At 44.0% G+C, this 21,991-nt stretch overlaps 1 protein-coding gene across 1 annotated transcript; it reads left to right on the forward strand.

Moving 5' to 3' along the window:
- The first annotated feature begins 4,051 nt into the window (after positions 1-4,051).
- DNASE1L1 (deoxyribonuclease 1 like 1) lies at positions 4,052-21,332 on the forward strand. Its single transcript, XM_072991421.2, has 9 exons — positions 4,052-4,273; positions 5,916-6,100; positions 7,212-7,300; positions 8,778-8,867; positions 14,322-14,434; positions 15,867-15,979; positions 17,539-17,696; positions 18,293-18,389; positions 18,733-21,332. The coding sequence occupies exons 2-9, from the start codon at positions 5,954-5,956 to the stop codon at positions 18,865-18,867; spliced, it is 942 nt and encodes a 313-aa protein (XP_072847522.2). The 5' UTR covers positions 4,052-4,273; positions 5,916-5,953; the 3' UTR covers positions 18,868-21,332.
- Positions 21,333-21,991: the final 659 nt, after the last annotated feature.

Genomic DNA, 21,991 nt, shown 5'->3' on the forward strand with positions numbered 1-21,991 from the left:
GCAGGGTACCACTGTAGTATCTTATATTTCCATGACCCTTCTCCCTACACACCAGCACTTAGAAATAGAAATAACTCTTTTGCCTGCCTGTCAAGTTACTGCATTTAATTGTGTGCCTTTTTATTCCAGCATGCTGAAGTATATGGATTTGTTGATTTTTATTCACTTCAGACCAGTTAAAGAGGGACTGGTGTTGTCTAGTCACAAAGGGTGCCTTGGGATACAATGAAACCTGTGTGAATCCTGAAGGTGAGAACAAAAAAAGAGAAGGAAGCAGTATGAGGAGTGAAGCAGTCACAATTCCTGCTTTACTGGTTTGAGATAAGATTTAATGTAAGGTGGAAAACCAGGAGAGGGATTGAGAGAGAGAGAGAGAGAGAGGGAGGGAGAGAGAGATGGAAATTCTTGTTTTAATTAACACTGCTTACAATATAGTGATCTGGACATGAAAGACAAAACCAACGCCCATATTCAGAGAGCTTCCTATTTATGCCATTTAATTGTGTGCTACCTTTGACATGGGAGATGACTGTTTTGTTTTGTTTTGCTTTGTAAGGAAGTAGGTTTTGCTAACAAATGGATTGCCTTCTGGGGACTGACAGCCCCAGACATTTTGGTGCATGAGATGCAGCAGTAATGGGTGCTTCTTTCCCCAAATTCATGGTCCATAGTACCAAAGGGCGTCCAGGTTGTTTTAACCACTGAGGCAAACAACAGCAGCAGCAGCATTTCAAACTTTTTAAAAAATAATAACACTAATAAATTATTAGCTAACAATTTGCTAACTTTTCAGGATGCCAAAGATCTATAGCTTGAGGCAGCCACTTCACTCTAGCTAATGATAGGGCCAGCTCTCATTGCTTCATTCCCCCCCCCCATCCTGAAGCCAGCATACCCAACACACACCACTGTCTACCAGTCTATCTGTACATTTTCCATTCCCTACCTAAGAATTGACTGGGCGAAAGGAAAGAGAAACACTGTTACTTTTTAAAAAGTGGCTACTAACTATTGCAAAGGAGCATTTCAGTTTAAACATGTTTATAAGGGAATAAAATTAGGGAGGTTGTGGGCACAGGGGTGGCCCTTTAGCATCTGGGAAGGTCTGTAATTGCCCCCCAGATCTTTGAAGGCTGCCCTTACTTGTCAAGAGATGGGAGGAAAACATCAATTCAAGAGAAACTTGATCCCACAAGGGGATGGAAGGAGTCCGGAAAACCTCATCTTGGGATATTGCTTTTACACAGATCTTGATGATACAGCACCTGGTCACTTCCCTGCTTCTCCTTTCCTTCAATCTCTGCAGTGCTCAGCCTGAAGAAGGTTCCTGCCAGATGTGAAAGCTTCCCTGTTTTAACATGTTAGAACTCCAATAAAGGTATTGTTTTTGGACTTTGTACAAGGACAATGAGTCTTTTTTTCAGTTGGTGTGACCCACCAAAATTGGGATGGGTGGGTGGGTGGATGGATGGATGGATTTACTGATTTACCACCCATCTAGCAGCAAGCCACTCCTCTAGGCAGTTTACAAAAGTCAAACACAAACCCACAACATAAACCCCAAATTATACATACAGTGACAATAACCTGAAGGATCGCCTCCTTCCACATGAACCTACCTGGCAGTTAAGATCTAGCCAGGGGGCCCTTTTGAAAGAGCCGTCCCTCAAGGAGGCAAGAGGGGTGGCTTGTAAACAAAGGGCCTTTTTGGCAGCTGCCCCAGACTATGGAATGCCCTCACAATTGAATTTCGTCTGTCTGGCGCCGACGCTGATGACATTTTGGCGTCAGGTCAAAACCTTCCTGTTCCAGAAGGCTTTTAATTGAAATAATATCAACTGTGGGTCCTGATGGCAATTTTTAGAGTACGTATTTTAATTATATTTTAATTGTCTTATCTTTTTATTGTATTTTAATTGTTGTAAGCCACCCAGAGACCTTTGGGTAGTGTGGGCGGCATATAAGTTAAATAATAAATAAATAAATAAAATAACAAAATGAGACATAAGCATAATATAGCAAAACACACACACTGGGTGGCAACAGCTAAATAAATAAATACAAAAACCCAAGACAGGTCAGGAACTCTCTCATTCTCTCATACGGGAAGGATATTCTGGAATTCCTCTTTGAATAACATCATTTTGACCTGATGCCTGAAGGACAGAAGGGGAGGGGGAGCTTGGCATACATCAACAGGGAGTGAGTTCCACAATGCTGTGGCCATCGCCGAGAAGGCCCAGTTCCTGATGCTCATTTTCTAGGCCTCCCTCGGGGTCTGCGTAGAAAATCTTAGAGAGAGATGTTCCAACAAGTCCCAAAGTCCCAAACCACTTAAGACCTTATAAGTTAAAATTAGCACTTTGAATCTGGCACAAAAACATACAGTGAGCCAATGCCGGCTGGTATCTTCTGGCAGCTTCCCATGAACCTGAGAATTTCTGTAGGCTGGCAGCCTGAGAGACAGAGTATAAATGAGTTTTATCCTGTCTCCATCAAGCTCTGTGGTGCATGGGATAACTCACTTTGGGTTTATTGGATTATACAACATGCCACAAGTATAGCCTATATATTGCTGTTTGCTATAACAGGCTGGATGCTAAGTGGACCATATGGGTGACTTAAGAGGACTGAGCAAATATTCAGGATAAAACCATGTAATTTGGGAGTGCTGATATTCTGTGCAAAGACAGGAATGGTCCAGATACCTCTTTTATGCAATGTACTCTATCTGTCTATCTGTCTGTCTGTCTGTCTGTCCGTCCGTCCGTCCATCCGTCCGTCCGTCCGTCCGTCCGCCCGCCCGTAAGGAATAGGAGCATGACTGATAAATGAGCATAATATGTCTGCACAAATCATAAATGCTGGGAGGCTTCAGCAGCCAATCCAAATTTTAATACACATATTAATGAAGGTCCTGTCTCGTTAGACCATGCATTTGGGCTAGCATTTGAGTTCATGCTCCCATGAAAATACCTGGAGGTATCCATCGTAGGAGGTGACATTTCCACATGTGGACTATATGCATGGAGCATTGAGCGCATCTCCCACGTGGAGGCGCTGCTTCATAAAGTCAGACTCTGCCTCAACCTGCCTGTGGGTAGGGCTGAGCAGTTTCCCAGAAGACATGCATGGAACAGCACTCCTCTCTGTGTATATGTTGTTATGTTTGGTAGGAAATTTTGCTCCTTGGTTGTAGTGACAGTTTCATCCTAGCAAGATGTGGCCCATAATCCTGGCGGTAGAATAGCGGGACATGTCTGGCTCGCTCGTGTGTGTCTGTGTTGTGGGGGTGTCAGGCAGGTACATTGAAACCATACCTCCCTTGAAGCAAGGTGGGGCAGCTGCTTCAGGCAGTAGATTTTAACTGTCAAGAAATACTGTATCGGCTTGTTAGCTCCTTACTAAGGCTTATTGTGCTTTTACTGCTACGACTGAGGAGATGTGCGGGTGGTAGTGGGTATCTCACAAAATAACTGGCCTGGCTTTAGGTAACACGCATCGCGACTCACAAGGGGGGGGGGAGAGAAGGGGGCATTTGCTGCTCCACAAATTACTTGAGCTAACCTTTCTCCTCAGGAAGTCTTTGCTTTAGTGATTACTGACTAGTTGTTTTTTTTAATGGATTGCTGTGCCTTGTTGCTTCGCATGTGTGTTGGTGTTGCTTTTGTTTACCGTTTTAGTGTGGCACTCGAGTCTTTCGTATTATTTGTATACTTCCTGTTTTTAGCTTTTAAACATCGTCTTCTACTTGATGCAAGCCACTTTGGGTCCTTTTTTTAAAGAAAAAAAATGCGAAATGCGGGGTAAAAGTATGTGAAGGAAAGAAATGTTTAAATAAATAAGCCTTATCACCGCTGACCCTGATGCTCTTTCTGCACAAGCTCAGGAAGGCTTCACCCACCACGGGCTAGACTGGGTGGCTGGCTCGGAGCCTTATCGGGGGATCAGGGCCCTGCATGGCACCTCTCCGGTTTCCCCTACAAGTCGTGGGCGGGCGGCTGAGTTTCGATCTTCCAGTCCAGCAGCAGCAGCAGCAGAAGTAGCCGGGAAGAAGCCTCGGGTCTCTTCGGGACGCGGTGCTGGGGCGTCCTGCAGAGGGAAGTGGAAAACACGGAAGGAGGCGACTGGAAAAAAACACGAAAAAAAACCGGGGGGGGGGACACAGAGCGCGAGCGCCCTTTCCTTGTTGCTGTCTCTGTCTGGTGTGTCATGGCAGACCCGAGTCACCGGCCAGGATCCGTCCCGATCTTTCTCCCGGAGCCCGCAGCCTGTGAGTAGCCAGGGGCCGGGGTGGGGGGTGGGGGTCTCTGAAGCAGCGTTTCTGTGGATCAAGGACGCCCCTCCTCGTTTTCTCCCGGCAGGTTGAATAACGGTCCGAAGTACATCCTGCAGTAATGCCCACATAAACATGGCTAGGATCGGAGTAGGAGCCTCCCTGAATTCAAGCAGGCTTCCTTCTGAGTAAACAGGACAGGGCTGCCAAAGTTCTTGGATTTAATTGGAAGGTTGTTCTATCAATAGATTTTGGCAACTATCCGATACGCACTCAGGCGCGCACACGCACGCACCCACGCCCACCCACACCCTAATCAACTAACTGGGCGGGTGATCGAGCTTGGTGAAGAAAATATATCCGGGGGGGGGGTCGTTTCTGATCATCAGCGCAGCGACTTGTTGAACGTCTGGTGCGATTTCAACGGGTGCTGTGGGTACACTTGGAGACTCTGTCCCCGGTGCTGTTATTAAGCTTTCTTTCATATGTTGCTGGTCATCGTCTGGTGATTTCTGTTCCTTGGTTCCTTAAAAAAAATGCAGTGCTTGCTCTTTAGATATGTAGTTCCTCTTTGAAATAACACCCACTGGTTTCACGGTTGCAGTCCTGAATTACAGACCGATCTGTGCAGGTAGGGTGGCCCTTTAAATGGGAACCAAAAGTGTGTGTGTGTTGTTGTTTTTTAATTAAAGGCTTTTTTAAAAAAAAATTGCATTTCAAAAGTTATATTTATTTACTGTAACTGAGAGGGAAGTGTCCTTCTTACAGAACCCCCAGCCAGCATGATAAGAGGCTATGGAAAGGAGAGGTCAGAAATGTGTTGGAAGGCTAGAGGTTTACCATCCCTACCATATCTGAGATGCACATTTTCCAAGTCACTCTTTCCAGTCCTTAAGATCAGCAGGAATGGCTCCATGTTTGAAGGGATCTGGGCCCAAGTGTCCCTTTGCTCTGTTAGTAAGCCCTGGAAGGTTTACCTAACTGCAGAAGGTATGCTTCACACTCCACGGGGTTAGAGGTGTGATATCTGTCTGCCATTTCAATTTCCCACAAAGCTAAATTCAAATATCTCCTCCACTATAGTCAGCCAGTTTGTTAGGGATGAGAGAAATGTATTCTGAGGCCTACAGCTGAACAGAGGTTCTCAGGGCTTTTCAGATCAAACTACAGTATACATTAAATCAAATGTGTTCCCACACTTCATTACATAATTTTATTTTATTTTTATTTTTATTGGAAAATGCGGCAAAGGGCCACATGCAGAATGAAGAGGTTAACTGTCTCCCTACACTCATTGTCCTGAAGAAAATGGACTTATTTTCCGCACACATCCTGAAGCTACTAACTCAGGTTGAAAGGGAAAATGCCAGTGATGCTCCACCCGAAATTTACTGAGGACTGTTGGCACATGGAGTATTAACCATCATGCTTTTCACTGATTTTAACCATCATGCTTTTTTCTGCTCTTCAGTTTGTGCCCGTCTTTATTTAGAAGGACTTCTCTGTATATTTAGCCTAGCCCAGAGGTCTCACTCTGGGTGTCCATTGTTGCAAACAGTTCATATGCCTTTTTCCCACCACCACCAGCTCCCAAATCAACCTGAGTAACCATTTTTCTCTCTTTTATTAATTTGCCTAGAATATATTTGTGGAAAGAATCGAACAGGAGTCCTCAGGATGGTGCCCTTCTCCCACCTTCTGCCCATCTTGCTGCTGTGGCTGCTGTGCCCTGCCGGAGCCCCTGTCCGGATCTGCGCCTTCAACACTCAGCGTTTTGCCCAAGGGAAAGCCGAAAAAGCCAACGTCATGGACGTTCTTGTCAAGGTAGAGTGTCAGATCTGTGGACAAGCTGGGTCTACAGGGAGTGGAAGAAAAGGAAGAGGGAAGAGACTTTCGTTCCCCAGCAAAACCTGATTGCTGTAGGGATCCTTCCTGAACACAGCAGAGCTGCTCCTATCAAGCGAACGATGTCAACAGACAACCTGAAAAACAGGAGGAGGAAACCTTTGGACCTCCAGCCTCTTGGGTTGGGGGAGGCAGTCAGTCGATCTCTTACCATTGGTCAGGCTCAGTGAGGTTTAAGGCTTATCTCTCAAGTGAGGTTGATGGGAACTGTAGGCCAAAAGTATCCAGAAGCCCCAAAGTTCCTCACTTCTCCTCTAATGCCTGTGGAAGAAATAGACAGGACTGCTTAAGAGCAGAAGGTATGATTTCAGGCCAAGGATTCTCAGTGCCACCGGTTGAAAACCAACGCGCAGTTAGTTTTGTACTTTTCCCTCCTGAATGGATACTTTTTCTGGCAAAAGAGAAGAAGACAGAATTCGCAGGGAGAAACATGTGAAGGTTAAGAATTCTACACCTCCTCCTTTCTCTCCCCCCTCCCCCGCTTGGCTTTATTTCTGGTGCCAGAGTGTAAACAGGGCAGGGAGGGCCAGCCTCATGTGGCCTGGGAGGCTCCCCAGTCTGGCTCGTGGCATTTTCCTGCCACCCCGTGGCACACTTTTTAGTCCTTTCCAGCACACTGGAGGGAAAGGCTTAAACCTCTCTATGCCGTGTGCTGTGATAGGGATTAAAATGAAGGCTTTCTGACTCTTCTTCTGATCTTTGTGGTTTGGGGTTTAAATAAAACTCCCTTCCCAGGGCAGAATAGCAGGTGAAGGAAGTATCAGCAACACTTCCCTCCCTTTTCACCAACTGTCCTGTTGAAATTAGTTCCCCACCAAACTCTCTTCACCCTCAGCCCAAGTGAGCCGAAGCTGCATTTTAAAAGGCCTTTTAGGTGTCTGCCTCCATCATCTATCCTGACCTTCTGGCAATGCAAAGGCCTGTGGGTGGCTTCCACTGGGAGGAGAAATCTGAAAGGAAAACAAAACGGGTCCAGATGCACAACGAAGGCCCCTCTGCCTGCTTCTTTCTCTTTCTATGCACTCCACAGATCCTGTCTCGTTGCGATATCGCTGTCCTGCAAGAGGTCATGGATGCGAAAGGAAAGGCAGTTCCTGCCCTGGTGGATGCCCTGAATCGGTGAGTGTGAGGAATGTGGGAGAAACGCGACCCCTGACAAAGGGACCGTCTTGCAAAGACAAGGCTGACCCAAGACATTTTGCTGGCCAAACATCCCACAGCCCGAGACTTGGCATACAGTGTATAGTAGTAACAAAGTAACTGACAAATCAACAGCGAACTGTTGATTTGTCAGTTATTTTGTTAACTGACAAATCATTCGCCTTCAGCAGTTCGCTGTCTTTTCACCTCACCTAAAATCTCTCTCAGGGCCCCAACTACACATTATAGTACTCCTGTTTTTGTGTTGAGTTGCATATGCTTGAAATCCAGTTAAAAATCTCCAACTTCATGATGTATATCTAAGAGTGTGTTTTAAACACCCATGTGGCGTTTGTGTACATGCTGGTGTTGTTTTTTTTTTAAATTTGTTTTAGCACGTGTGACTGCCTGCGTCAGATTAAATTGTGTCCATGAATTTTTTGGTCCCAGGTTCGAACTACCTAGGGGGGAAAATACTGTATTTAAAAAGGCAATTTAGAGCACTGGTAAAGAATTCTCTACACAAGGACAAACACAGCACAACACAATGGCCATACAGAAGAACAATAACAACTTTCGTACATGATGACTCTTAAAGAGGCAGAGGAAAAATCGGGACTTGGAGGGCCAAAGTGCTACGTTGAGTATAAATACAATGATTGTGGTAGACTGACATACCACACAGAAATACAGTCAGACATCAAGTTATCTCATCACAACACACATGCTGAGACAAAGACGAGGTGACATTAAATCAATTTCTAAAAATCCCAAACCAGCTCCCAATTTATTTCAACAGTGTAGTCACACCCTTAGTAAAGGGTGAGTAGGAATTTGAAAAGTGTGCATGTCATAATGGGAAAGGTAGATCATTAGGACAGAAGTTGGACGGCTCCCTATGAGAGCCGAGTGGAGCTGACCCAGACGTTTTTAGTGACTGAGCTGGAAAACAAGTGAAATGGACACATGTGGGGGAGCATCAACAAAAACAGCAACCAAGGGGCACTGGCTATCCTCCTGCTCAAACCTCATTGTAATGAATGAAAGCAATGGAAATCAACAGCAAGGTTCCTTCTAATTTCTTCTTCCCCTCTGTCGGAGGGGCAGGGTAAGGAAGAAAATGTTTCTGTAAAAGACTATTAGGAAAGTGCTGATGTGCTAAACCTTTCAGAAAAAAATTAAAATAATTGAAAGCTTCCTCCCAAAAAAGAGGAAGAGAGAGGAGAGGGCAAAGAAGGTGTTTTGTTGTTGTTTTCATTGTTATATTAAGAGAGGTAGGCCAAATAGGGTCACTTGAGGTGCATATACCATATGGCTGCAAGGATCACACCATGGCATACTAGACCTCTCCTCGACCTTAAGCAACCATATTGAGCCCGATCTGTCCTTATATATATTCATTTCCCTTTCAAATGAAGTTAATTGAATTAATTTGAATGGTCTCTTCTCCTGTCAGGTTTGAGGGGGATTATGATGCTTATAGCTACCTCACCAGCCCTCTGCTGGGCCGCAGTAACTATCAAGAACGCTATGTTTTTGTGTACAGGTGAGTGCTCCCTCTTTCCCCCTTATTTTAGCTATTGCTCCCATTGACTAGCCTTTATATGCTGCTCATTAGTTCTCAAATCACTGTGGTATAACATCTCAGATATGAATACTATAAATAGGTCAGTGATATTACAAACACCCTGCATTTAGGAGAGCAGGGGCTGAAAGTGTTGTGGGGGGGGGGTAGACTGCCCAGAAACCATATCACACCTTACTTCATTTAAAACAAAGACATCGTATTACCTGCACATTATCGTTTATTTTAATTAACAGTCAGTCTCATCCATATCACAGCTTTGCTACCTGCTTTCCTAATTTGGGGTGGATGACTCTGGTTTATACCACTCTGAGGAATGCCCCTGCTCCCAACAAATCCAGGAACGAGCAGATGTTTATTTCCATTTTTCAAAAAGAACATTTCCCTCCAAAACAAGGTGTGGAGGGGGTGAGCTTTGTTTATAGGATCATTGCATTCCCTGGAAACTTCTGGAGGGCCAAATCCCTCCTTTTTTCCACCAACATTTTTGGGGTGATTTGAGCCCCCTGGGGGGTTCCATGAGCTGTAGCTTACAAGCCATGTGAGCTCTCACTCCTGCCCTACTTGATGTTTGAAAGACTTTCTTAAAAGTGGTATGAAACTCCTTCACTCTGCCTGGTAGTAAGGCTGGCCCTACATTTATAATAGTATTTAATGCATATGTTCTGCTATTGGCACCTTATATGTGAAAACTGAACGAGTAAACAAGTTTCAGCAGAATACTATACAAATTAATAATAAAACTAACACTAGGCGATTGTAATTTTGCTTTTCCTGCTGTGGAGTTTCTCTACCAGTTACCGATATTTTAATTTTTGTATCCTGAGAAATGGCAACTTCCAGGTGCAGCAAACTGTGCTTGTGATTTACATTTAGCTCTTGGAATCCCCCCACTACTACCCTCGATGTAGAGAGTGATGCAACGAAGAACCAACCACATGTATCATCATGATCAGAATGACTGCAAAAAAATGAGGAAGCAGTTCTTATGTTTTAGACACCATGTGAATTGATTTGTGCCCTATTCCCTGGAATGGGGAACATACAACTGTCCAGAAGCGGATGGACTCCAATTCCCATCAGCTCTAGCCAGCATAGCCAAGAGTCAGAGAAGTGATGAGGTTTGTAGTATAATAGTATCTGGAAGGCCAGAGCTTCCCCCCTAGCGCCAAGGGAGTCCTTGCTGAAGCCTGTGGGGCAATCACTGTCAGGCACTTCGTATCACCGTGTTCTGCTACCACAATCTACATCAGAGGTCTCCAAACTTCTCTGTGTGAGGGCCACATCATATATTTTACACATTTTTGAGGGCTGAAGGAGGGAAGGGAGACTCAAGCAAGGACAGCAGGGGTGGAGGATTGCTTAGATCAGGCTTTGCTCCTCTTCCTATCCCCACTTAGGCATTGAAAGAGGAGGGAAAGGGGACACAAGTGATTCCTGACCCCCACTGTCTTTGGGTCCCCCTTCCCTCCTCTTCCTATGCCCAGGCTGGATAAAAAGACAAGGCAGGCCAGATGTGGCTCATGGGCCGTAGTTTGGAGACTCCTGATCTATGTAATGCCTGAATTCTGTAGTCAATATTCAACAGATAGCACAATCACACTCAAGCAATACCATTCTCCTCTTTCTTCCTTCTAGAATAAAGACTATCCCATTACTTCCTCGCTTTATGGATTCCTTAACTTTCACTTCCTTCATGCCTGCATCCTTCCTATAACTCTCCCTGGGAAAAGGATTTACACAATTCCTCCAGAAGAGGGAAACATAAGATACTGCATCAGCATTTTGGCCTTATTACAAACTGCTTGAAGTCTCTAAAAATAGCACTTAAAACCTGCCCTGTTTTTGAGATTTTAGGGGGCGAATACAAATATTACCTACCCTTGGTTTTGGGTTTCTTTCTTTCTTTCTTTCTTTCTTTCTTTCTTTCTTTCTTTCTTTCTTTCTTTCTTTCTTTCTTTCTTTCTTTCTTTCTTTCTTTCTTTCTTTCTTTCTTGCTCATGAGCCACCTAAAAAAGTGAAACTGACAGCACATTACTGAAGGAATACAGTAGGACCCTTATATTTGTGGGAGATTGGTTCCAACTCCCACAGATACTGAAAAACATGGAAGATAGTGAACACTATGATCATCGTTGTTTAGTTGTTCAGTCGTGTCCGACTCTTCATGACCCCATGGACCAGAGCACGCCAGGCCCTCCTGTCTTCCACTGCCTCCCGGAGTTGGGTCAAATTCATATTGGTTGCTTCGATGACACTGTCCAACCATCTCGTCCTCTGTCGTCCCCTTCTCCTCTTGCCTTCACACTTTCCTAACATCAAGGTCTTTTCCAAGGATTCTTCTCTTCTCATGAGATGGCCAAAGTATTGGAGCCTCAGCTTCAGGATCTGTCCTTCCAGTGAGCACTCAGGGTTGATTTCCTTTAGAATTGATAGGTTTGTTCTCCTTGCAGTCCAGGGGACTCTCAAGAGTCTCCTCCAGCACCACAGTTCAAAAGCATCAATTCTTCGGCAGTCAGCTTTCTTTATGGTCCAGCTCTCACTTCCATACGTCACTACAGGGAAAACCATAGCTTTGACTATGCGGACTTTTGTTGGCAATATGATGTCTCTGCTTTTTAGGATGCTGTCAAGGTTTGCCATCGCTTTCCTCCCAAGAGGCAGGTGTCTTTTAATTTCATGGCTGCTGTTTCCATCTGCAGTAAAATCTGTCACTGCCTCCATATCTTCCCCTTCTATTTGCCAGGAGGTGATGGGACCAGTGGCCATGATCTTAGGTTTTTTTTGATGTTGAGCTTCAGACCGTTTTTTGCACTCTCCTCTTTCACCCTCATTACAAGGTTCCTTAATTCCTCTTCACTTTCTGCCATCAGAGTGGTATCATCTGCATATCGGAGGTTGTTGATATTTCTTCCGGCAATCTTAATTCCAGTTTGGGATTCCTCCAGTCCAGCCTTTCGCATGATGTATTCTGCATATAAGTTAAATAAGCAGGGAGACAATATACAACCTTGTCGTAATCCCTTCCCAATTTTGAACCAATCATTTGTTCCATATCCAGTTCTAACTGTTGCTTCCTGTCCCACGTATAGGTTTCTCAGGAGATAGATAAGGTGGGGAGGCACTCCCATTTCTTTAAGGACTTGCCGTAGTTTGCTGTGGTGCACACAGTCAAAGGCTCTTGCATAGTCGATGAAGCAGAAGTAGATGTTTTTCTGGAACTCTCTGGCTTTCTCTATAATTCAGCGCAGGTTAGCAAGTTGGTCTCTGGTTCCTCTGTCCCTTCAGAATCCAGCTTGTACTTCTGGGAGTTCTCGGTCCACATACTGCTGAAGCCTACCTTGGAGGATTTTGAGCATAACCTTGCTAGCGTGTGAAATGAGTGCAATTGTACGGTAGTTGGAGCATTCTTTGGCACTGCCCTTCTTTGGAATTGGGATGTAGACTGATCTTTTCCAGTCCTCTGGCCACTGTTGAGTTTTCCAAACTTGCTGGCATATTGAATGTAGCACCTTAACAGCATCATCTTTTAAGATTTTAAATAGTTCAACTGGAATGCCATCACCTCCACTGGCCTTGTTGTTAGCCAAGCTTTCTAAGGCCCACTTGACTTCACTCTCCAGGATGTCTGGCTCAAGGTCAGCAACTACATTATCTGGGTCGTCTGGGATATCCAAATCTTTCTGGTATAATTCCTCTGTGTATTCTTGTCACCTCTTCCTGATGTCTTCTGCTTCTGTTAGGTCCCTACCATTTTTGTTCTTTATCATGTCCATCTTTGCACAAAATGCTATGAGAAGCTGATGATCAGAGCCACAATCAGCTCCAGGTCTTGTTTTTGCTGACTGTATAGAGCTTCTCCATCTTTGGCTGCAGAGAATATAATCAATCTGATTTCGGTATTGCCCATCTGGTGATTTCCATATATAGAGTCGCCTCTTGTGTTGTTGGAAAAGAGTGTTTGTGATGACCAGCTTGTTCTCTTGACAAAACACTATTAGCCCTTGCCCTGCTTCATTTTGAACTCCCAGGCCAAAATTTCTTGTTGTTCCTTTTATCTCTTGACTCCCGACTTTAGCATTCCAGTCCCATAGAATGAGAAGAACATCTTTCTTTGGTGTCAGTTCTAGAAGGTGTTGTAAATCTTCATAAAACTGGTCAGTTTCAGTCTCCTCAGCATTGGTGGTTGGAGCATAAACTTGGATTACTGTGATGTTGAAAGGTCTGCCTTGGATTCGTATTGACATCATTCTATCATTTTGAGATTATATCCCATTACAGCTTTTCCCACTCTTTTGTTGACTATGAGGGCTACTCCATTCCTTCTACAGGATTCTTGCCCAAAATAGTAGATATGATAATCATCTGAATTGAATTCGTCCATTCCTGTCCATTTTAGTTCACTGACGCCCAGGATGTCAATGTTTATTCTTGCCATCTCCTGTATGACCACCTCCAGCTTACCAAGGTTCACAGATCTTACATTCCAGGTTCCTATGAAGTATTTTTCTTTGCAGCATCGGACTTTCCTTTCACTACCAGGCACGTCCACAGCTGAGCGTCCTTTCGGCTTTGGCCCAACCACTTCATTAGCTCTGGAGCTACTTGTACTTGTCCTCCACTCTTCCTCAGTAGCATGTTGGACGCCTTCCGACCTGAGGGGCTCATCTTCCAGCGTCATATCTTTTAGCCTTTTGTTTCTGATCATGGGATGTTCTTGGCAAAGATACTGGAGTGGCATTGCCAATTTCTACTCCAGGTGGATTACGTTTAGTCAGAACTCTCCACTATGACCTGTCCGTCTTGGGTGTCCCTGCACGGCATAGCCCATAGCTTCCCTGAGTTACTCAAGCCCCTTCGCCACGACAAGTCAGCAATCCGTGAAGGGATTGATCATAGTGAATACTATATATAGCATTGTCTCTTGCTACCTCTAGTGGCCCATTCTGGTGACTTCATCTTTAGAAATGTATATTTCTAGGATTTTTTAAAAATATATTTTTAATATTTTCAAACAGTGAATGAGTGAATCAGCAGATACTGATCCCGCGGATAAGGGGTCCTATTGTATATATTCTAAGACGTGAAAATGTTGGGTATGTGTTTGCTGCAAAAAAACCCACCAACAAATATCTAATATTAGTATCCTCTTTGCTGTCCAATATTCAAAGCTTTTTAAAAGGCAAATTGCAAAAGCTGATGTGAGGGGCTGAAAATTAAAGGGATTAGAGTACGCGGAAAAGCAGAGAATTTTACCTGTTGCACTGTTGCTGGAAGGCTGAAGGGAAACCTTTCTCCTTTGAAGCCGATATTAGCTTTGGAGCATCATCCCCCATTGGTTGTTAATGCCGTACGTTCAGTTCCTTCCAGAGGTCAGATCCTTCTCTGTTTACCTCTGGCTTTCCTTTCCCAAAGGAACAAGAAGACACGGATGCTGGATTCTTATAAATATGAAGACAACCATCCTGACCGCCCTGATGTCTTTGCACGAGAGCCCTTCATTGTGCGCTTCAGTCTGCCCACCAAAGGTGAGCACTCAGGGAACGTCAGGATTTCTGACTCTACTTGTACCAAAGGACAGGCTGGATCTGCAGATAGGAGAGAAGCAACACTTTTTGCTAGGAAGCCCCATTTCAAATACTATTCCTAACGCACCCCCTTCACAGTGTTCTGCACCAGAGGCTGCCATATGTTTAAACATTCAATAAACCATAGTGATCCCAACCATTTGCAAGGCACAAAATGGCTGCCCTGGGAGCCTGTCTAGTCATAAAGGACAAGTTACAGACTGTAGAAACTGCCTATAAAACATGGGTTAGTTCCGAGCACCAAACGCCAAACCTTTTATTTGATCCGACAAGGTCGAACAAAATAGCTGTTTCACAGAGGGAAGGTACAGGAAGGAATCTGAGACACTCAGAGGCTCAGAAACACACCTGAGAAACTCAATATAAGACCAAGATTGAGATCTAAGCCCCACATACCAAACAATATTCCCCTCAAAGTATGGCATCATACTTAGTTTGCGGAAGTGAAACTGGTGAAGGTCAGAGAAACAGACAAACCCCCATCTGTCCCAGAAACACAAACATGTGCAGAAATAAGCAAAGCACTCCACAGAATTGAAAACACAGACACCCCAGTATGGGAAGGGCTGAAGACAGCCAGAAAAGAAGAAAACTAAATAAGAGATGGATCCACTCCCTAAAAGAACCACAATGTCAAGAGCTGAACAAGGCTGTTGAGGACAAGACACTGGGGCGGTTGCTCATTCATAGGGGCTGCCATAGGTTGGAGACGACGACACATGACAACAACAGTACCACCAGATTTCCCTCTCCCCCTTTAATTAAGAAAAAGAATATGTTTCAGCATGTTTTTCTACCTGTGAACAGACCACATTGGCCTTGGACTCCCCATTCCTTTCTCTTCCTCTTTTGCATGGCAGAGGAGAAAACTATAGAAGCACTGTTGTTGTTGTTGTTGTTGTGGTGGTGGTGGTGGTAGTGGTGGTGGTGGTGGTGGTTTTAAGAAATGGTCCTCTTTATATCTGAATTCAAGGAATGGTAGTTCATAGGTAGTTCATATCAACCATGCCCCGAAACCTGATGCACAGTTAGCACTTGCAAGAAGCAAATGGCGTAATTTGTGGTGGATTCTTATGGGCAATTAATGAGCCCCTGCTTGGATTTTCAGGTGTGCACCAAGACATCAGGTGGATGCATGGCTAAAATATTTGCTAGTGGCTAGCAAAAAAAAAAAAGGCTTTAAATCCCTCTGTCTCCCTTCCACAGACCTAACTACACAACCAGATGTTGGCCTATGTTTAGTGAAACCAAACCTGTAGCAAACTGTGGTTTCAGTCATCTTAAATTATTCTTAAACCCATGAGGTCGTGTTGAGTCTAGCCAGGCTTTTATGACCCTTGTGGTGATTTTTTTCCACTTCTGTTCCCTCAAGAGCTTCCAGAACTGGTGCTGATCCCACAGCATACAATGCCCTCGAAAGCCGAAACTGAAATTGATGCTCTCTATGATGTCTTCCTCAATGTGCACGCACGCTGGGGCATCGAGGTATGGCACGGAGTGATGAAAGGAGGTAATAAGCTGAAGAGAATAATTAGCTCATTTCTCCTGTCAGTTCTTAAGGATAAAGGAACACAAAGCATGACTTCCAGGGTTGGTTAACTCAGGTATATTTGAAGGTATATATTGAACAAAATGTAGTCCTTGAGCTACCAAGGTCTCAGGTTGTTAACTTTTTCAGGGGAAGAGAAATGTTATGGATTATTATGATCAAAAATTAACAAATGAGCAATGCAGGTGGAACAGTGCCAGATCATTTTGTGATATATACAACCCATTCTGGTTAAAGTACTGGCAGCAGCATAGATGTCCAACTGAGTGCTTTAGAGTAGCATAAAACATATTACAGTAATCCAGTCTGAAGGTTGTTACTTGAATTACTGGGGCTAGCAGTTCCATCTCATGTCTGTAACCAGTTAACTACATGGCTTTAGATAAGTCATTAGCTCTCAACTCCAGGTATTCTGTCAACAATATGAGTAATAATATAGACCAGTGCTGCAGGATTCTTGCAAGAACTAGAAGATAATGGAGATGAAGCCTTTTGAATATCCAAAAAGCAGAATAAAAATACTAAATATATAATTCATTATGTAACAACAATGTCCAGCATCCTCTTGCAGAGTTCCAGTGGCTAAGAGGGAGCGACATCACCAGCAACAGCAAACTGCTGCTAATTAAAGAGTTCTTTTCTTGATTTCAGGTCTGTATAACTTCATCTTGTTGCACACGAGTCACACACACCTCAAAATCAAGAAAGGGACTCTTTAATTAGTAGCAGTCTGCCACTGCCAATGATGTCTGAAAATGAAGTCATTCCTGCTGCACCTTCAGAGCTCCTCAAGGGATTACTGGCTAGTGTCTGGGTGAGGATCAGGCAGCAGAACGGCCCTAAGGCAGCAGATTTGGAGTGTCATGAAAGGGTAGTAAGCTGTTCACTATTTACACTGTTATTATTGCGCTTGGTGGGAAGCAGGAAAGTAAGAGGTATTTGAGACATGCCGCAGAAGCCTGTGCTGCAGGGTCAGAAGACCAAGCAGTCATAAGATCGAATCCACGTGACGGAGTGGGTGCCCGTCGCTTGTCCCAGCTCCCGCCAACCTAGCGGTTCGAAAGCATGCAAATGCGAGTAGATAAATAGGTACCATCTCGGTGGGAAGGTAAACAGCGTTCCGTGTCTAAATCACACTGGCCATGTGACCACGGAAAGATTGTCTTCGGACAAACGCTGGCTCTATGGCTTGAAGAGCGGGATGAGCGCCGCCCCCTAGAGTCGGACACGACTGGACAAAAATTGTCAAGGGGAACCTTTACCTTTTACTGCCTCCAATAGTAAAGTGGCTTGATTACCTTTGAACATTGTACACCTTGACGTGAATGAGCATGTGTTAGTGGAAGGAATTTGCAGTTCTTCAGAGAGGAAAAAAATGTGTTTGTCTGACCCTGACACATACCTGGTATAACTTTCCTATGACCTGTGGAATAACCCACCGATCTTATTGCTCATGTATAGAACACCTAATGGACTTCCACTGCTCACCCCACAGGACATGATTTTCTTGGGCGATTTTAATGCTGATTGTGGCTATGTGGCCAAAAAACGATGGGGAAATATCCGGCTGCGTCAGAAACCTGGCTTTCATTGGCTCATTGGGGACAAAGCTGACACGACTGTTCGAGAGAACACCCGCTGTGCCTATGACAGGTAGGATCATGAATCTGCCAATGCAAGACTTTGGGGCAGAGGTCCAGGGCCTTACTCGTGTCATGAGAGGGGGGGGCTCCCAAATGCATCAGGGCTAGCTTGCTTCCAAAGAAGGGGTACAGTATGCCTATTAAGTCTATGCAAAAAAGGAAAACTTTGAGTCCTCCATGCATTTTGGATGACAACTCTTAGAAGGCTGGCCAGTATGGCCAATGTTAAGGGCTACGACTCATTGGCAGAGCCTCCTCTCTACATGTTGAATGTCTTAGCTCCAATTCCCAGCACCTCTAGCCATAAGTGGTAAAGATTCTTGCTTGGAAATCTTGGAGAGCAGCTGCCAATCAGTGTCAACAATGCTGGGTAAGATAAATCAATGGTTTAATCAAGTATAATGCACCTGTCTATTTCTGACGATGATGGGAGTCATCGCCTGTGATACCTGGGAAGACCAGATACTCATCACTGGCCCATGTAGCATCTAAAATTACCTATGTCACGGTGTCATGAGATCTAGGAACCCAGGCGTGGCTTTGGGGGAAACATGCATGATCCACTTTGCTATCACCCCTGTTTTATGTTTCCTCATCCCTAAACAGGATTGTGGTGCATGGTGAGCGGTGCCTGGATGCCATTGTACCTGGTTCAGCTCAAGCCTTTGATTTCCCCAAGGAATTTGGACTTTCGGAGGCAGAGGTACTGAGGGCTTCTTGCCACTCCCAGTTTATACATGCACAGTCATTTTCCTTTGAAGAATGACTCAATTTGTTTGTTTAATGAACTTAAGTCCTTCTTTTCATTATAAAATAAATGTGAGGTGCTTGCAAAAGACTTAATACAATAAATAAACAGACCTGTCAAGGTCAAAGGGATGACACTCAAAACAAATTGAGATCATTGATTAGGACTGTTTTCATACCATATTTATATTATCTTATACTATATACTCTGTGAGCAGAGGATGGAAACCAGACTCTTTGTCATTTCCTAACACTCTCTTTCTCTCTCTCTCTCTCTCTTTCTCCTTCCACTCTTTCAGGCTTTGGAGGTTAGCGACCATTATCCAGTAGAGGTAGAACTGTACTCATCCTGCTGGAGACTCCAGCCAACCAATTTAGGTGTTCTCGTCCTGCTAGCCTTGGCCATAGTCTCTGGTACAAAGTATGAGATCTGAAGCTCTTCTGATCCTGGGGATCCAGATACTTGTGGCTGTGCTGGTCTTGCAACAATGGAGGTGTAGGATCACCAAGAGGATATACTTCACTGGAGCAATCAATGGCTTAAAGATATTAGGTGCTTCCCAATGGACTACACCTACGGGTAACATTCAGAAGGCATCATATGCAATGATGTCACCTTTCCCCCCTTAATTGTCTTTCTTTTAAGAAGAAAGGAAAGAACATTGGGGAAATTTCTGAGGGTTGGACATCATGACTTGGACCTTGCATACAAGTCTGTGAATGTGGCATTGTGTCATCACACAGTTTGAAAGGACATACAATGCAAGTTTCCAGATTTTGAGAACTATCAGGTCTACGTTGAGGTTCCTTATGTGGTATACATCTGAACTGCAGAAAGCTTTCTCTGCTCTGCCCCTGCTGACTCCTGCAAAATGATAGTTGTTTGTCATCTGGATGGTTTCACCAGTGGAAACCAGCAGGCACCTGATTTGAAATACTGAGGATCACAGCAGATCAAAGTGTATTTTCTCTGCAATGTCCTTGCACCCTCAGTCTTGGGCCTGAAGATAGTGCACAAAGCAGCTGGCCCCCGCTGTTCAATGCAGAGGGGAAGGCGGCTGGGCCAAGAGAAGACAGCTTGCCTAGGGCTGCTTGGTGAGCGTTGGGCCAGGGATTTCACAGTTCACACTCCTAGATGCTACGCTATACATTTCTAATGCTCCTGCAGTCCAGTCACAGCAACCACCTTGTGGATGCCAGATACAGAAGAAAACAATATATTGTTATTATTGAGTGCCCCTGTTGCCAAGAGCAAATGTAAGTCTCACCACGGCTGGCTCACGGTTTCAGGGCTGGCGCTGCCATTTGGAAGAGTGAGGCAGCCATCTCAGGCAGCAAAATCGATCAGTGTCATGAAAGGATTCCTGCTGAGAAGTAGGAGGGGCTGTTGTAAGATTATCTTTCTCAGATGCCAAAATAATGGGACTGTCCATTTGCTATTCCATGTCAGGCAACCAAGTGCCTTCTTTTTATTTATTTGCTTTGGGAGGGGGGGCTGCCACTCATGACTGGACTGCAGCCCTTGCTTGGCAACCTTACAAAGGTGTTGTCTGTGTGTTTTCAAGTTAGTTTGCAATATTGAGGCTCCAAAGACAAGCTTTGGTTATGATATGGCACTCCCATCAGAGAGCGATGCCACAGCAGCTCCGTACATGGTTTGCATTACAAAGGTACTGAGTTCAATCCTTGGCATCTCCAGATAGGGCTGGAAAAACTGCTTTTATCCAGGGAAAGTCAGAACAATAGCCATCCAAGGGCTTGATTACATGTGTGTGGGTGGGTGGGGGAAACTGGGTTTGAATTGGGTTTAGCATGTCTGAAATCAATTTTTAAAAATTCTGACTCCACAACACTTTTTTTTATTTTTTATTTTGCCCAAGCAACATGTTTTTTGGGTTGGTTGTTTTTTTTTTTTGGTTGGAAAGGAAGGTATTTTACTCAGCTGCAAGAGGGCCATTTATTTTAAATTGCTTGCGATATAATTTTATTTTGAATTATTTTGGCATATTGAAATGCCTCTGTGGGTGTAAATTGTGTCTGTGGGAATTTGTCAAGTAATAGATGCGAGGATCATGGGTATTGGGCTGCAGAAAAACCTTGTAGTCCAATATGAAAAGGAAGCCAGCAGAGAGAGAAAAGTTGTGTGGGGGAAAGCACTATCTCTTTAACAAGTCGAAAAGCTGCCAATCTTGTAAATTTTTCTGGTGTGTCTTCTGTTTAGCCACCCTTGTCATCTGCCAGTTGTAAGTCTCCCTGCATGTGTGTAGGGCTGCAGGGAGAGCTTGGACTCTGATCTGTTTTTAAAATGTTTCTATCTGTCATACTGAACTAGTGCTATGTCAGATTGCAATCAAGCAATCAAGCAATCAAAAATGTCACAGCAGCAACATCTAGTGGCTATGAGAGGCAGCCAGTGTGAGGACAGATGGGCACAGAACAAAGCCTCAAATGCAGTTATTCTAAAAGCCCATGTAGTTCCCTCAACCGATATATAACACAGTTTTAAAAGTCATTAAAGGGTTTCCCAAGAGGATGGACACATCAACCCAAAAACCACATGACTACCATGTGTCTTTAAACCTATTTCAAACTGTCTCCCCTTTCATTTCATAGTGTAACCATACCTTTAGGCAGCTATTTCAGAATCACCCTAATGTGCTAATTTTCTGTATGCAAGAAGGGAATATTTGGATTTTTTAGAGGAGAATTACATGATGTGCAGTCCCCTGCCTGCATTTTAGAGCAAAGAGAAAGTCTCAGAAATGCAGGGTGTTGCTTTTTTTCCTTTGGATGTAGGAATAATCTTTAGAAACTGACGTCTCCAAACCTCCAAAATTATCCATGACAGATGCTTTCCTGCTTAAAAGAAAAACCATTTTCCCAATCTCTGATTCTCCCACTACCTAAGAGCTATTTTGGAAAAACTATTTATAAAGTTAGCTAGCTGGATAGTTTAGTGGTTTAGGTATCTGGCTGTAGAGCCAGAAGTTGGCAGTTTGCTTCCCCTCTGTGCTTCCTGTGAGTAGAGCCAGCCTGTGTGGGTTTGGGCAAGCTGCACAGTTCCAGGACACCCCTGTAAGAAAGGAATGATCCACCACTTCTGAGTATTCTCTACCTGAAAAACCCTAAAAAGGTTTGCCATTAATCAGAATTGATTTGATGGTACATCGTAATTATTATTATCATTATTATTTATAAAGTTTACGAGTAACCTAGATCTACCTCTCCCTAGTCTTCAGTGGTGAGGGTTGAATAATTTACTGTTCTTAAAAGTGGTATCATTTCACATCATGCTCTGTAGGGTTCTTCTAAAAGTTATGTGCTCATACATACCATTTTTTCTGAACAGCAGAAGAGTTTGTTTCAAAGGGGAAAAAACAGTAAAGGCTGTAAAAATATGAACCTAGAATGGGAAGTGTTCACCAAAAAAAAAAAAAAAAAAAAAAAAAAAAGGATGTCTAGGTAACTGAAGTTCATGTTCCTCTTCAACTACAGGCACCTATAAAGAGGAGTGAATATGGACAAGACACATTAGCAGAATCCCTGTGTTGTTTAATG

The sequence above is a fragment of the Pogona vitticeps genome, chromosome 2 (assembly GCF_051106095.1).
Source record: "Pogona vitticeps strain Pit_001003342236 chromosome 2, PviZW2.1, whole genome shotgun sequence".
Lineage (NCBI taxonomy): Eukaryota > Metazoa > Chordata > Lepidosauria > Squamata > Agamidae > Pogona > Pogona vitticeps.

Coding starts and splice junctions, on each gene's coding strand:
- DNASE1L1 (XM_072991421.2), top strand. CDS start 5,954: ATGGTGCCCTTCTCCCACCTTCTGCCCATCTTGCTGCTGTGGCTGCTG. Junction 15,980..17,538: donor ACGCACGCTGGGGCATCGAG/GTATGGCACGGA, acceptor CTCACCCCACAG/GACATGATTTTCTTGGGCGA. Junction 17,697..18,292: donor ACCCGCTGTGCCTATGACAG/GTAGGATCATGA, acceptor ATCCCTAAACAG/GATTGTGGTGCATGGTGAGC.